The sequence below is a fragment of the Coregonus lavaretus genome (genome assembly GCF_964263955.1).
Source record: "Coregonus lavaretus genome assembly, chromosome: 12".
In the NCBI taxonomy this organism is placed as follows: domain Eukaryota; kingdom Metazoa; phylum Chordata; class Actinopteri; order Salmoniformes; family Salmonidae; genus Coregonus; species Coregonus lavaretus.
Genome location: NC_139999.1, coordinates 51,772,103 through 51,787,379, shown reverse-complemented (window position 1 = coordinate 51,787,379; position 15,277 = coordinate 51,772,103). Strand labels below are relative to the sequence as shown.

General features: G+C 44.1%; 1 protein-coding gene across 1 annotated transcript; it reads right to left on the bottom strand.

Annotated features, from left to right (window-relative positions):
• Positions 1-5,303: 5,303 nt before the first annotated feature.
• LOC311138878 (ubiquitin carboxyl-terminal hydrolase 37-like) lies at positions 5,304-11,858 on the bottom strand (the record flags this gene model as incomplete). Its single annotated transcript, XM_084173671.1, has 12 exons — positions 5,304-5,712; positions 6,817-6,952; positions 7,762-7,843; positions 8,272-8,335; positions 8,379-8,552; positions 8,762-8,841; positions 8,974-9,073; positions 9,209-9,345; positions 9,455-9,587; positions 10,455-10,586; positions 10,932-11,077; positions 11,826-11,858. 12 exons carry the CDS (start codon positions 11,856-11,858, stop codon positions 5,676-5,678), a joined length of 1,254 nt encoding a protein of 417 aa, XP_084029797.1. The 3' UTR covers positions 5,304-5,675.
• Between the last annotated feature and the right edge of the window lie 3,419 nt (positions 11,859-15,277).

Sequence of the window (15,277 nt, the reverse complement as noted above, 5' to 3'; positions counted from 1 at the left end):
TGCCTTTCCAAATCATGTCCAATCAATTGAATTTACCACAGGTGGACTCCAATCAAGTTGTAGAAAAATCTCAAGGATGATCAATGGAAACAGGATGCACCTGTGCTCAATTTCGAGTCTCATAGCAAAGGGTCTGAATACTAACAGAAGATAGCCTTATTTGGTAAAAGACCAAGTCCATATTATGTCAAGAACAGCAACAAATAAGCAAAGAGAAACGACAGTCCATGAAGGTCAGTCAATACGGAACATTTAAAGAACTTTGAAAGTTTCTTCAAGTGCAGTCACAAAATCCATAAAGCGCAATGATGAAGACCGCCACAGGAATGGAAGACCCAGAGTTACCTCTGCTGCAGAGGATAAGTTCATTAGAGTTACCAGCCTCAGAAATTGCAGCCCAAATAAATACTTCACAGAGTTCAAGTCACAGACACATCTCAACATCAACTGTTCAGAGGGGACTGTATGAATCAGGCCTTCATGGTCGAATTGCTGCAAAGAACCCACTACTAAAGGACACCAATAAGAAGAAGAGACTTGCTTGGGCCAAGAAACACGAGCAATGGACTTTAGACCGGTGGAAATGTGTCCTTTGGTTTGGAGTCCAAATTGGAGATTTTTGGTTCCAACCGCCGTATCTTTGTGAGTCGTGGTGTGGGTGAACAGATGATCTCCGCATGTGTAGTTCCAACCGTATAGCATGGAGGAGGAGATGTTATGGTGTGGGGGTGCTTTGCTGGTGACACTGTCTGTGATTTATTTAGAATTCAAGGCACACTTAACCAGTATGGCTACCACAGCATTCTGCAGCGATACACCATCCCATCTGGTTTGAGCTTAGTGGGACTATCATTTGTTTTTCAACAGGACAATGACCCAACACACCTCCAGGCTGTGTAAGGGCTATTTTACCAAGGAGAGTAATGGAGTGCTGCATCAGATGACCTGGCCTCCACAATCCCCCAACGTCAACCCAATTGAGATGGTTTGGGATGAGTCGGACGGCAGAGTGAAGGAAAAGCAGCCAACAAGTGCTCAGCATATGTGGGAACTCCTTCAAGACTGTTGGAAAAGCATTCCAGGTGAAGCTGGTTGAGAGAATGCCAAGAGTGTGCAAAGCTGTCATCAAGGCAAAGGATTGCTATTTGAAAAATATATATAACACTTTTTTGGTTACTAAATGTTTCCATATGTGTTATTTCATAGTTTTGATGTCTTCACTATTATTATACAATGTAGAAAATAGTAAAAAAAGAAAGAAAAATCCTTGAATGAGTAGGTGTGTCCAAACATTTGACTGGTACTCTATGTAAATAAGATATTTCTGTTTTTATTTTTAATACATTTGCAAAAATGTCTAAAAACCTGTTTTCGCTATGTCATTATTGGGTATTATGTGTAGATTGGTGTGGGGGAATAATAATGTAATAAATTTTAGAATATGGCTTAAACGTAACAAACTGTGGAAAAAGTCAAGTTGTCTGAATACTTTCTGTATATATGTATTAAAGTAGTCAATAGTTTAGTATATGGACCAATATACAGTGGGGAAAAAAAGTATTTAGTCAGCCACCAATTGTGCATGTTCTCCCACTTAAAAAGATGAGAGAGGCCTGTAATTGTCATCATAGGTACACGTCAACTATGACAGACAAAATGAGTTTTTTTTCTCCAGAAAATCACATTGTAGGATTTTTTATGAATGTATTTGCAAATTATGGTGGAAAATAAGTATTTGGTCAATAACAAAAGTTTCTCAATACTTTGTTATATACCCTTTGTTGGCAATGACACAGGTCAAACGTTTTCTGTAAGTCTTCACAAGGTTTTCACACACTGTTGCTGGTATTTTGGCCCATTCCTCCATGCAAATCTCCTCTAGAGCAGTGATGTTTTGGGGCTGTCGCTGGGCAACACGGACTTTCAACTCCCTCCAAAGATTTTCTATGGGGTTGAGATCTGGAGACTGGCTAGACCACTCCAGGACCTTGAAATGCTTCTTACGAAGCCACTCCTCCGTTGCCCGGGTGGTGTGTTTGGGATCATTGTCATGCTGAAAGACCCAGCCACGTTTCATCTTCAATGCCCTTGCTGATGGAGGTTTTCACTCAAAATCTCACGATACATGGCCCCATTCATTTTTTCCTTTACACGGATCAGTCGTCCTGGTCCCTTTGCAGAAAAACAGCCCCAAAGCATGATGTTTCCACCCCCATGCTTCACAGTAGGTATGGTGTTCTTTGGATGCAACTCAGCATTCTTTGTCCTCCAAACACGACGAGTTGAGTTTTTACCAAAAAGTTATATTTTGGTTTCATCTGACCATATGACATTCTCCCAATCCTCTTCTGGATCATCCAAATGCACTCTAGCAAACTTCAGACGGGCCTGGACATGTACTGGCCTAAGCAGGGGGACACGTCTGGCACTGCAGGATTTGAGTCCCTGGCGGCGTAGTGTGTTTCTGATGGTAGGCTTTGTTACGTTGGTCCCAGCTCTCTGCAGGTCATTCACTAGGTCCCCCTGTGTGGTTCTGGGATTTTTGCTCACCGTTCTTGTGATCATTTTGACCCCACGGGGTGAGATCTTGCGTGGAGCCCCAGATCGAGGGAGATTATCAGTGGTCTTGTATGTCTTCCATTTCCTAATAATTGCTCCCACAGTTGATTTCTTCAAACCAAGCTGCTTACCTATTGCAGATTCAGTCTTCCCAGCCTGGTGCAGGTCTACAATTTTGTTTCTGGTGTCCTTTCACAGCTCTTTGGTCTTGGCCATAGTGGAGTTTGGAGTGTGACTGTTTGAGGTTGTGGACAGGTATCTTTTATACTGATAACAAGTTCAAACAGGTTCCATTAATACAGGTAACGAGTGGAGGACAGAGAAGCCTCTTAAAGAAGAAGTTGCAGGTCTGTGAGAGCCAGAAATCTTGCTTGTTTGTAGGTGACCAAATACTTATTTTCCAACATAATTTGCAAATAAATTAATTAAAAATCCTACAATGTGATTTTCTGGAAAAAAAATTCTCAATTTGTCTGTCATAGTTGATGTGTACCTGTGATGAAAATTACAGGCCTCTCTCATCTTTTTAAGTGGGAGAACTTGCACAATTGGTGGCTGACTAAATAATTTTTTCCCCAATGTATATAAATATACAGTGAGGGAAAAAAGTATTTGATCCCCTGCTGATTTTGTACGTTTGCCCACTGACAAAGAAATGATTAGTCTATAATTTGAATGGTAGGTTATTTGAACAGTGAGAGACAGAATAACAACAACAAAATCCAGAAAAACGCATGTCAAAAATGTTATAAATAGATTTGCATTTTATTGAGGGAAATAAGTATTTGACCCCTCTGCAAAACATGACTTAGTACTTGGTGGCAAAACCCTTGTTGGCAATCACAGAGGTCAGACGTTTCTTGTAGTTGGCCACCAGGTTTGCACACATCTCAGGAGGGATTTTGTCCCACTCCTCTTTGCAGATCTTCTCCAAGTCGTTAAGGTTTCGAGCCTAGCGTTTGGCATCTCGAACCTTCAGCTCCCTCCACATATTTTCTATGGGATTAAGGTCTGGAGACTGGCTAGGCCACTCCAGGACCTTAATGTGCTACTTCTTGAGCCACTCCTTTGTTGCCTTGGCCGTGTGTTTTGGGTCATTGTCATGCTGGAATACCCATCCACGATCCATTTCAATGCCCTGGCTGAGGGAAGGAGGCTCTCACCCAAGATTTGATAGTACATGGCCCCGTCCATCGTCCCTTTGATGCGGTGAAGTTGTCCTGTCCCCTTAGCAGAAAAACACCCCCAAAGCATAATATTTCCACCTCCATGTTTGACGGTGGGGATGGTGTTCTTGGGGCCATAGGCAGCATTCCTCCTCCTCCAAACACGGCGAGTTGAGTTGATGCCAAAGAGCTCAATTTTTGTCTCATCTGACCACAACACTTTCACCCAGTTCTCCTCTGAATCATTCAGATGTTCATTGGCAAACTTCAGACAGGCATGTATATGTTCTTTCTTGAGCAGGGGGACCTTGCGGGCGCTGCAGGATTTCTGTCCTTCACGGCATAGTGTGTTATCAATTGTTTTCTTGGTGACTATGGTCCCAGCTGCCTTGAGATCATCGACAAGATCCTCCCGTGTAGTTCTGATTCCTCACCGTTCTCATGATCATTGCAACTCCACGAGATGAGATCTTGCATGAAGCCCCAGGCCGAGGGAGATTGACAGTTCTTTTGTGTTTCTTCCATTTGCGAATAATCGCACCAACTGTTGTCACCTTCTCACCAAGCTGCTTGGCGATGGTCTTGTAGCCCATTCCAGCCTTGTGTAGGTCTACAATCTTGTACCTGACATCCTTGGAGAGCTCTTTGGTCTCGGCCATGGTGGAGAATTTGGAATCTGATTGATTGATTGCTTCTGTGGACAGGTGTCTTTTATACAGGCAACAAACTGAGATTAGGAGCACTCCCTTTAAGAGTGTTCTCCTAATCTCAGCTCGTTACCTGTATAAAAGACACCTGGGAGCCAGAAATCTTTCTGATTGAGAGGGGGTCAAATACTTATTTCCCTCATTAAAATGCAAATCAATTTATAAAATTTTTGACATGCGTTTTTCAGGATTTCTTTGTTGTTATTCTGTCACTCACTGTTCAAATAAACCTACCATTATAATTATAGACTGATCATTTCTTTGTCAGTGGGCAAACGTACAAAATCAGCAGGGGATCAAATACTTATTTCCCTCACTGTATATATATATATATATATAAAACATGGGGGATTGGAAGTGATGCAGACAATTACATTGATGGAAGTTACAATCTACAATATTAAGCAGATCTACCCCCCCCCCCCCCCCCCCCCCTCCCAAAAAAAAGAAATTCCTCCCCCGACATCCTGGGGACCTGGATCAATGTCGAATATTGCAGTGCATCCGGTGTCACCATGATTAATAAGAGGTTGTACACCACAGTGTATTTCACAACAGGAGGATTTCAAACCAAACCAAATAGAAGGGATGTTATACCACAGTGTCCACCCTCTAAATAATCAGACACTCTATCCACCACATTTACATGTGTACTACATTTAGTGTGTATACTTTATTAGGTTTTCAATGCGCTTTATACAAGTAGTCGAAACAAGGGCAGATATTTATGATGTAAGCTACTGAAAAGGATGATCATGCTAGTGTTGAAGAGCAAGTCTCCCTTGAGCCGCATGATTGACAGACCAGTCATAATTTATGGTGGGGGGAGATCGGAAATCATATTCGTTAAGTTATTATTTTATTTTTTGACACAGCAGTGGGAATATCGTCAGGGAAAGACATGAAGAGGGGCAAACATGGGGGTGTTGAGGCTGGGCTGGGGGTGTGAGGCTGAGCCAGTGCTGCCCCTGTTGAGGCTGAGCCCAGTGCTGCCCCTGTCGAGGCAGATCTTAGGGTGTTGAGGCTGGGCCTGGTTCTACCCCTGTTGAGACTGGGCTGGGGGTGTTGAAGCTGGGCCTGGTACTACCCCTGTTGAGGCTGGGCTGAGGGTGTTGAAGCTGGGCTGAGGGTGTTGAGGCTAGGCAGAGGGTGTTGAGGCTGGGCTGAGGGTGTTGAGTCTGGGCTATAGGTGTTGAGGCTGGGCCAGGTTCTGCCCCTGTTGAGGCTGGTGCTGGTGGCCCTATTAGGCCCTGTGTGCTGGGGCCTGCTGCTCTCCTGTCCTGAAGGGTGAAAGGAACCACTTACTGTACATACAGTACACATACAGTATCTCTCAAAAGTGAGTACACTGAAGAAATTATACTTTGCTACAATGTAAAGTAGTGAGTGTACAGCTTGTATGGAAGTTCAACATGGCACCTCATGGCAAAGAACTCTCGGAGGATCTGAAAAAAAGAATTGTTGCTCTACATAAAGATGGCCTGGGCTATAAGAAGATTGCCAAGACCCTGAAACTGAGCTGCAGCACGGTGGCCAAGACCATACAGCGGTTTAACAGGACAGGTTCCACTCAGAACAGGCCTCGCCATGGTCCACCAAAGAAGTTGAGTGCACCTGCTCAGGGTCATATCCAGAGGTTGTCTTTGGGAAATAGACGTATGAGTGCTGCCAGCATTGCTGCAGAGGTTGAAGGGGTGGGGGGTCAGCCTGTCAGTGCTCAGACCATACGCCGCACACTGCATCAAATTGGTCTGCATGGCTGTCGTCCCAGAAGGAAGCCTCTTCTAAAGATGATGCACAAAAAAGCCTGCAAACAGTTTGCTGAAGACAAGCAGACTAAGGACATGGATTACTGGAACCATGTCCTGTGGTCTGATGAGATAAACTTATTTGGTTCAGATGGTGTCAAGCATGTGTGGCGGCAACCAGGCGGGGAGTACAAAGACAAGTGTGTCTCTAACATCCACCAGCATTGTGACGTCGTCATGGAGGAGTGGAAGAGGACTCCAGTGGCAATCTGTTAAGCTCTGGTGAACTCCATGCCCAAGAGGGTTAAGGCAGTGCTGGAAAATGATGGTGGCCACACAAAATATTGACACTTTGGGCCAAATTTGGACATTTTCACTTAGGGGTGTACTCACTTTTGTTGCCAGCGGTTTAGACATTAATGGCTGTGTGTTGAGTTATTTTGAGGGGACAGCAAATTTACACTGTTATACAAGCTGTACACTCACTACTTTACATTGTAGCAAAATGTCATTTCTTCAGTGTTGTCACATGAAAATACATACTCAAATATTTAAAAAAATTTGAGGGGTGTACTCACTTTTGTGAGATACTGTATATAGCAACACAAGAATATAGATGGCGAGAGTAAGCAGTACCTGAACATATAGAAGAGCAGGTAAGCACTCCGGGCTCTGGTCCTCAGCACAGTGGCTTCATTGGACATTGACACCTGGCTATCGTTACAACAGAACCAGTTTCCACTGGCATTCAGGATGTCACTAACGTAGTGCCCTGTGGAACAAGGAAGACAGACTAGAGGTCAAGGGTCAGGCTCTTGTGGGTAATGAAGTGTGTTGTAAAAGTTAACATTTAATTTGGGAAGTATTTTATCTGTTACATGTGTCAAGTTTCGAAATCAGAGATAATCAAATACACGTGGCATATTATTAGGCATGCCTCTCCATTCTTTTGAATTGCACAAACTCTAAACATATCATGGTGCATGTCGGGATGGCACTTCGCTTGGCCGAAGTGGCTATTGGAGGGTCTAATTATCCCCTATACCAGGGTTCCCCAACTGGCGACCTGCGGAACGAATTTGGCCCACGGGTGATTTTATTTGGTCCCCCCATGTTTTCTGAGCAAAAAATGTTTAATTGTTAAAAGACTGTAAAAACACCAGCAAATCAGCTCCAAGTGATTTTCATTTTGGAAATCTGTTGCAATGTATTCCCACGCACAATAAAGAGATGTATGTGACTTTACACAAATGTAAGCAAGGTTTGAAATGAGTCAAATATTATATCTGTTTGGGCTTCTTGCGGACAATTTGCAGTCTACAAATTATTTGTAATTACGTTCCGGACCCCTGCCCATCAGGTGATGAAGAAAAGAATTGGTCCGCGGCTGAATCTAGTTGATGATCCCTGCCCTACACCCTCGATCATTTTCACTCCCTCAGCTTTGGGATACTTGTGTATATGGCAGAGGCGCACGTGAACGCGCAAATGGAGAGCTGAAGAGAAGGGAGTGATTTGGGATTCAGCCTAAATCTTATGTACTGTGTATCTGCATGTGTGTGTTTTAAGGTATTTACTTACCGGAGCTTGCGAGGCCTCCCAAATGAGAGACTACGCCAGTCAGCTGGTAGTAGCCATTCACTGACTTCACTGGCTGCTGCTTCTGTAAGAAAACACATGTGATCATAGGATTGTCATTTCCTCTACAGTCCACCACACTGTCTACAGTCTACTAGTCTACTGCAGGAGGTCTACTACATCTGTACTCCTCATAACTATCTCAGTGTTCTGTCATAACTTATTTTTCACTGGTTTCTCTCTCTCTCTCCTCACCACTGAGGCTGTCTGCAGCACTTTCCCTGGTTCCTGGTCATTTGAACCTGAGGGGTCAAATATACATATAAAGAGCTGTGAAAAACGAGGTCACTTGTCTGAATTGCTCTGGTCTAAAACAGCTCAGATACATCACTAAATATGTCTGAGAAACATTTTAATTTGCAGCTTCCAGCTTCTCTGTCTGCTGTACCGTTTTGGGAGTGGGTGGTTTGTGTGGTGTTGGAGCAAGAATAGTGTTGTGGTGCCATGACCTACCTGAACAGCAGAGGGCGCTGTCTTTGGCCTGTCCAGGTGGGCTGGAGACTTGGCTGGTGAGGGTCTGGGGGATGGAGACCTGGCTGGTTTTGGTCTGGGGGATGGACACCTGGATGCTGGGGGCCTGGTTGGTGAGGGCCTGTGGGCTGGCAATGTGCAGGGTTGGAACCATGTCCCCACAGAGATCAGAGAGCCTCAGCTCTGGAGGAAACAAAAGAGGAGCCTCCAGCTTCTCCAACCCCCCAGGTCCTCCAAACCTCTTCAGATGCAGAACCAGCACACTGCCCAGAGACATAGAGGGAGAGAGATTAACAGACAGACAATGAAACCAGCCAACAAAATAACAAGAGTGAAATTGGTTTGGTGTGCTCATCCCTAAGTCCTACAACCTGCTCAGGAAGGTAACTACTCCTAAAGGCTCAGGACACAAGGACCACTCATTTCATTAAACACTGCCAGTCGTATGAGAGGTTATAAAGGGGCAACTCACAGAGGCAGTGTGTGGAACTGCTCCACCTTTGAGGCCTGGAGGCATTTGCAGCCCTCACATGTGAATTTAACCTTTTTGCCCTGGGTTAGAAACAAAAGCATTACAAAACGAATGATACCACTACAATAACAAGATACATTATTCTGAGGCAGTGGGCAGCTTGCCCTGGGTGTTAGTCTCTACCCTCAAAGTGCTGAGCCCTAAGTGCTGACCTTGAAAGTGAGTGCTAGGCTGCTCAGCAAGGTACGCTCAGGGCTGAAGTCCAATGAAAGGTTGTTGTAGTCCTCTCTGGTGGACGACTCGCGCCCACAGCTTCAGAAGCAGGACAAAGAGAAGCAAAATGCATCAGGTCTCTACAATGTTTCTGTTATGCCATGTGTTTTGTAATATTATTTGTAGAAAGATCATGTTCCCTGTAGATACATTAGAACCAATGGGAGCTCTTACCTGGTACATGTGCGCACCGACACAAGCTGGAACTCCAGCTGGGAAACAGGGCAGGTATAGCTCACCCCGAGCATCTTCAGTGTCATGCCCTCCTCCTTCAGCTGGCACAGAATATCCACAAGTAACTCGTGTGCGTCCTATGAGGAAGAAGAGAAAGAAACAGACCAAGAGAAAATCTAATTATGAAGAGAAAATGAACCCTTGCTAAAAGAGCGCTCGTACAGAAGAGAGTAGCGCCTCAGTTACCTGTTGCGCGTCCCACAGATACTTCAAATCATATCCTGACAAGGAGTACTTGACCTTCCACATGAGGACTGTTTTTGAGACCTGGTTTGCGCCACTGTCAGGTAGACCCGAACGGAGCACATCAGACAGACACCTGTAGGGGAGACAGAGAGTAAATTAGCAGCTTACTGGATGGCGTCAACCTACTGGCCCACGGCTGAAGAGGCAGATGAGTATATCCAAATATTCTTAAACTAGCGGCACCCCATCATTGGAAATGATTAATTCGATTCAATGCAATTTCACCTTTGAGGACGGACAATGAAGCAAAACTACAAAAATGTGTTGTTTATTCTCCTAAGATATTTGGTTTGGATACTGCTCTCAACTCCAGAGCATTTTAAAAAACTACCAAATTTCTCATGGTAATGTCAAATGTTCAGTCAATGAGCATTATGGGTAAAGTAGTCATTCTACAGTTTCCAAAATGGCCTACAAATGCCTACATCATAATCATTGTGTCATTGTTGTTGCTCTGGGTTATGAAGATTCCCAAAACAAAAAAAACTGGAAAAAATATGAAATACAATACACAGCATAATATAAAGTGGCCAGTGCCATGTAACAGGACAATATGCTTCTTTTGAGATAAAGAAATAAAGAAAGTCAGCGCATCATTGTAGGAGGAGATCCCGCCGCAGTTTTGTGGCTCACGTTATTCTAATATAGATGGCTTTCTTTCGTAATGGGAAACACTCTTTTCATGCCACTTCGATACCGAAGTGACTTTTTCCTAGCAGCTTACAGTAACTTACGCAGCAGGTTAGGAGAATTAACGTAGCCGATTAGGAGACTGAGATTAAGGTTAGGAAAAGGGTTAGGGTTAGCGAAAATGCTCTCCTAACCTGCTACGAAAATCACTTTCTATCGAAGTGGCGGGAAAAGAGTGTGTCCCTTCTTTAATTTATGACCACAAATAGTGGGTGGGTGGGTGTGTGTCTGCTCTTGAGCCTTCCCTTACCTGAGCAGGTTGGAGAAGGGGGAGGAGCTCCAGAGTTGTTCCTGGCGTAGGATTTCCTTTGAGAAGTAAGGCAGGACCAGAAGGCACTGCAGGGTGGCGTTAAGGAAGCAAGTGTTGCCAATGTTAGGCAACCTGTGAAGAAGAAGCAGCCATCAGTTTACACATAGAGATACAATATCCAGAAACATAGAGTGGCCTATGTCATAAACCTTCATAACTCTAGAATGTGTTTACAATGGCAGCCACCTTGGTCAGGGATAAATTCTATGTAATTCTGTGAGTACACAAAGGACTGGATGTCCTTTAGACCAAGATGACCATAATGCATGGGTTTATAATGATCTAATAAAACTGGCATGCTTGATAGTAAGCCCTGTCCCCATACTATATCAGACATTGATCTCTAAACAATAAAGAGTTTATTTTCAATGCATCTGCGGTGTGTTGTGGTTGCATCTGCGGTGTGTTGTGGTTCACCCAAGATGTTCCATGTTGACCCCGTCCCCCCGTTCTCCTCTGGCCCCCTGGGTCTCCTCTGACCCTCTGGTGGCTGAGCTGGCCCTGGGAAGAGTCCGGCTTCTGGCGGCTGAGATAGGCCTCTTCGGCCTTGGGCTAGAGTAGTCCTGAAGAGACAGAGGTCTGGAGGAAGGAGAGAAACAGGTCTAAAGCCTCCAAAGCAGAGATAGTATCACACTACACAGTCTCTCTCTTAAATACTATACTGTACTATAAACACAGTCTGAGTAGTTCTATATCGTGGAGCTCCGCCCCATAGGGGAGCTCTGCTCCTATTGGTTTACCCACTGCCCTAAGGCAGCATCAGCGTGAGACAAAATTATGCACACACCTGCAGCCAATAGGAGTACAGGTGTCCCTATAAGAGGGGATGCCTCCCCTCAATCAGCCTCCCTTTATCTTCAGCGACTGGAGTAGACTGAAGAAGCCAAGAAGAGACGAAGAGAAGACTCAGAACGAAAACGCCGTCGAATTCCACCCCCAAAAGCTATTTTCAGAGCTCAATGCAGATGCTCCTCCATGGCGGCCGGCGACTCCCACGACTTATGTTTCATGTGTTTAGGGTCCCAGCATGCCAAAGAGGGCGTCTGCAGTCCCCCTAACTGCGCCTCCTGCGCCTTCCTTTCTACAAAGGAGAGGAAGCAGCGCTGGGCGTTTTTTAGGGAGGATATCCCCCTAGAGGACGTGCTGTCGATACTAGCCTCTGCTTCATTTGGGAGCCCAAGCTGTAGCAGCAGCTAATAACATTGCCCTCTTGGCAGCCGCTCTGTCCCGTTTAACCACGGGTAAGACAGAGCTGGAGCCAGAGGAGGTGGAGGAGGCGTCTAGGATTTCTGGCGCCATCCTGCACCTAACACAGGCATCAGCCGTCTGCTCGGGGAGGTCCATGGCCACCTCGGTGGTCGCGGAGCGACACCTCTGGTTGTCCCTGACAACCATGATGATGGGGACTATGAGGAGGAGGCAGACATTCCTATGGAACAGTCAGACCCCGTCCCTCATACATTCAAGCCCCCCTTTCCTTTGGTTAGCGAGAGGGCTTGTAGTTCCTATGGCGATGACGACACGGGCTCGGAGAAATCAGAAGCCCTGTCCTTCGCCGCAGCGTCTCTGAGAACAGACTTTCCTGGTCTCATTGAGAGAGCTGCTAGACGGCTGGAAATACCGCTGCCCCCTATTCCCTCCGCACCGGAGGTTGATTTAATGTACTATAAACACAGTCTGAGTAGTTATGAATGTATTGCTGTCCATATAAATGCAGTGTCTCAAATAGCCCAGGGTAATAGGTTAGTACTCGCATTATCCACTAGATGGGGGTAGAAGAGCCTAAAACTACAGTTTGAGAAAAATAACTTTCTGGGACTGTGTTTATCAAGCGTCTCAGAGTAGGAGTCTGATCTAGGATCAGTTTTGCCTTTTAGATCATAATAAATCAGTTTATTATCGACAGAGAGGACCTGATCCTAGATTATCACTCATACTCTTGATAAACACTGGCCCTAAACCCACCTCTCCAAGGAGACTCTAGGATGGCACTGTACTTATTTTATTTTTGTTTGAATTACCTGACAGTTGCGCCCTCTTGGCTGGTGTGTCCATGACGGTCCAGAAGGTTGGTAGGAGAGCGAGAACTAGGGAGGGACACCATTGAAGTGGATATCACTGGGGAAGGGTGTTTGGCAGGTGACAGGGGGAGAGAGGGGTGTTTAGCAGGAGAGCAAGGCTGAGAGGAACATTTAACAGGAGAGGGAGGTGGATGGAGGGAGAAGAGTTGGTCAGAGGGTGAGGGGACAGAGGTGGAGGAGACATTCCATTCAGAACGGTCAGGTGGAATTGGAGAGGGGGATGAAGTGCTACTCTCCTTCTTATTTCTTGTCTTCTGCTCCACATCAATTGAATTGGCTTTCTGCCGTTTTTTCTGTTGACAAGAAAATGTGACAGTGGGGGGGGGGGGGTTGGGGGTCATAAGAATAGGAAGAGGTAGGCCTAAATTAGAGGAACTTAGCTATCTATCCTAAACCTCAATAACTCAGTATATACAGGTTATGTTGAGTGACATTTGCAAAAGCCAAACTTCATTTACATTTCATGTACACTTTTTATGTATTCGTCAATCAGAATGTACTTTTACTTTTATTCTTCCCACTAGGTCTAAGAGAAAAACACTACACCAGAATTAAAGTAGTTGTTCATCGATTAAATGACCTGATTTCATACCTTTTTGCACCAGCAGAAACAAGCCATGTCAATAACCAATGAAGACTGATTCATATCCACATTAACCCATTGTTCAAATTGGCTTCAAGGCCATTGTGATGTCATCAGTCATATATGACACCACCATCTGGTATTCCAATCTAGATTTTTTTTTTAATATAGAGTTGAAATATCAAATATGTTTTATTGAAGAGCAAAGTTATGCAGTATACATAAAGTATTGTAGATATGCTCCATTGTTTTATTTTTCCCCCACATCTTTAACGTATTGTTTAATCGAACATGCCACCACAATAAAGGCATTTTAATTTGAAGACAAGAGTGCCTTCATCTTCCTTGTTTTTTGATAGCTTCCATGTTCTTTGTGGGTTGGTCATCGGTTTATTGAAATGCTAAATGCTTTTTCTCTTATTCACCAGAAGATGGACAAAGGGTTGGTCAAAAGAATGTAAACAGGAAATAGAGATTTAGCCAAAACCTCAAACAACAACCCAGATTGGTTAGGGACAGTTTTCCTTATTCAATATTGCCCTGAGGGCAGCTCTGCCTCAAGGGCAGAATGAATGTGGTTGGTTCAATTAAAGCTCAATGGTCAGTGGGCAGAGCTTACAGCACCCAGTGCGAGTTAAATACACTTGCTAGGTGGTAAATTGGTGTTGGATTTAAGGCATATCACATGGGTTGCCACACGCAAGGTTGCTGGATTGAATTGTGTTTTCTAACCTCGCTCCAACCACTAAACAATTATTTGTACCTAAACTTAACCCAACCCTAGCTCGAGTCCCAGATCTGTTTGTGCTGTCTTGCAACTCCTATGTCATGGCATGACAATGACATAGGAGAAGACAGACAGCACAAACTGATCTGGGACTGGGCTAACCCAACCCCTACCCTACTAGCCTTTAACTGAACCAATCACATTTTATAGTGACAGGTCAAATGGGTACAGTAAGGGCGTCACTGTAAACATCTTTGATATTAAGCATCTCAATCATATCACGTGAAATGGAAGGAGTTCCCATTGGTCGTTTGACGACCCGTAACTCTACTCAGAGGACCATGGTTACATCCGTAACTCAGCGTTTTCATGTCTGTATTCATTCAAATGGAATACAACTGGAGAGTAACATCAAAAGATACTCGTAGCATCTCTGAATCTTTATGTGGCATTCCTCCTCCAGACCTGATTGAGGGTTAGAAGGCTCCATAACGTCAGCTGCCCAGCTGCTTCCCTTTACTGTGTTTCCTATTAGGACCGGCATGAATCCCAGACGATAAAGCTTCCTGAGCTGAAAGAGTTACAATGGTTAACAGAATTATCTTAAATTGGATTATCTTACATTTGTTTGTCTTTATTGAAATTGCATGGCATTTTCAATATGCCCACCCAATGTTCAAGAATGGCATTTTTCCCTTTTTTTCAGATTACAACCACTCACTTTCAGTTATTTGAAAAGGAAATAATCTCCCAAATATCACTATTTCTAAAACAAGCCATAGAAAGTTGGTTGCAATTTCAATTTAATCCCCCAGAAACGACAGAACAAATAATGCAACAAATATTGTGGTTAATCTCAAATAGTCTAATTGACCAAAAAAAAGGTATATTCTTCGTAAATGATATCATCTATAGGACTGGTGGAGTTATGCCGCACATGCAGCTAACAAAAACATATGGAAATGTCTGCTCTACCCAAAATTACAAACAAATAATTGCAGCCTTACCGCAAAAATGGAAGAGGAAAGTGGAAGGGGGAGAAGGTAAGGAACTTGTCTGTTGGCCTTGCATTAATGAACATAATTGGTTAAGGAAAACTGTGATAAATAAAAAAGTATATCAGTTTCATTTAAGGACCAAAGGATTGACAGCCGTCCAATATAGACTGCAAAATAGTTGGGAAGAGCATTTTGACGTACCGATCCCATGGCATAGTGTTTATGAACTGATATGCAAAACGACACCGGATTCAAAACTTAGAATCCTTCAATTTAAATTATTATATAAAATTCTTGCTACCAATAGAATGTTATTTATATGGGGGATACAATCTTCCCAGCTCTGCAGATTTTGCTGCGAAGAGACAGAATCA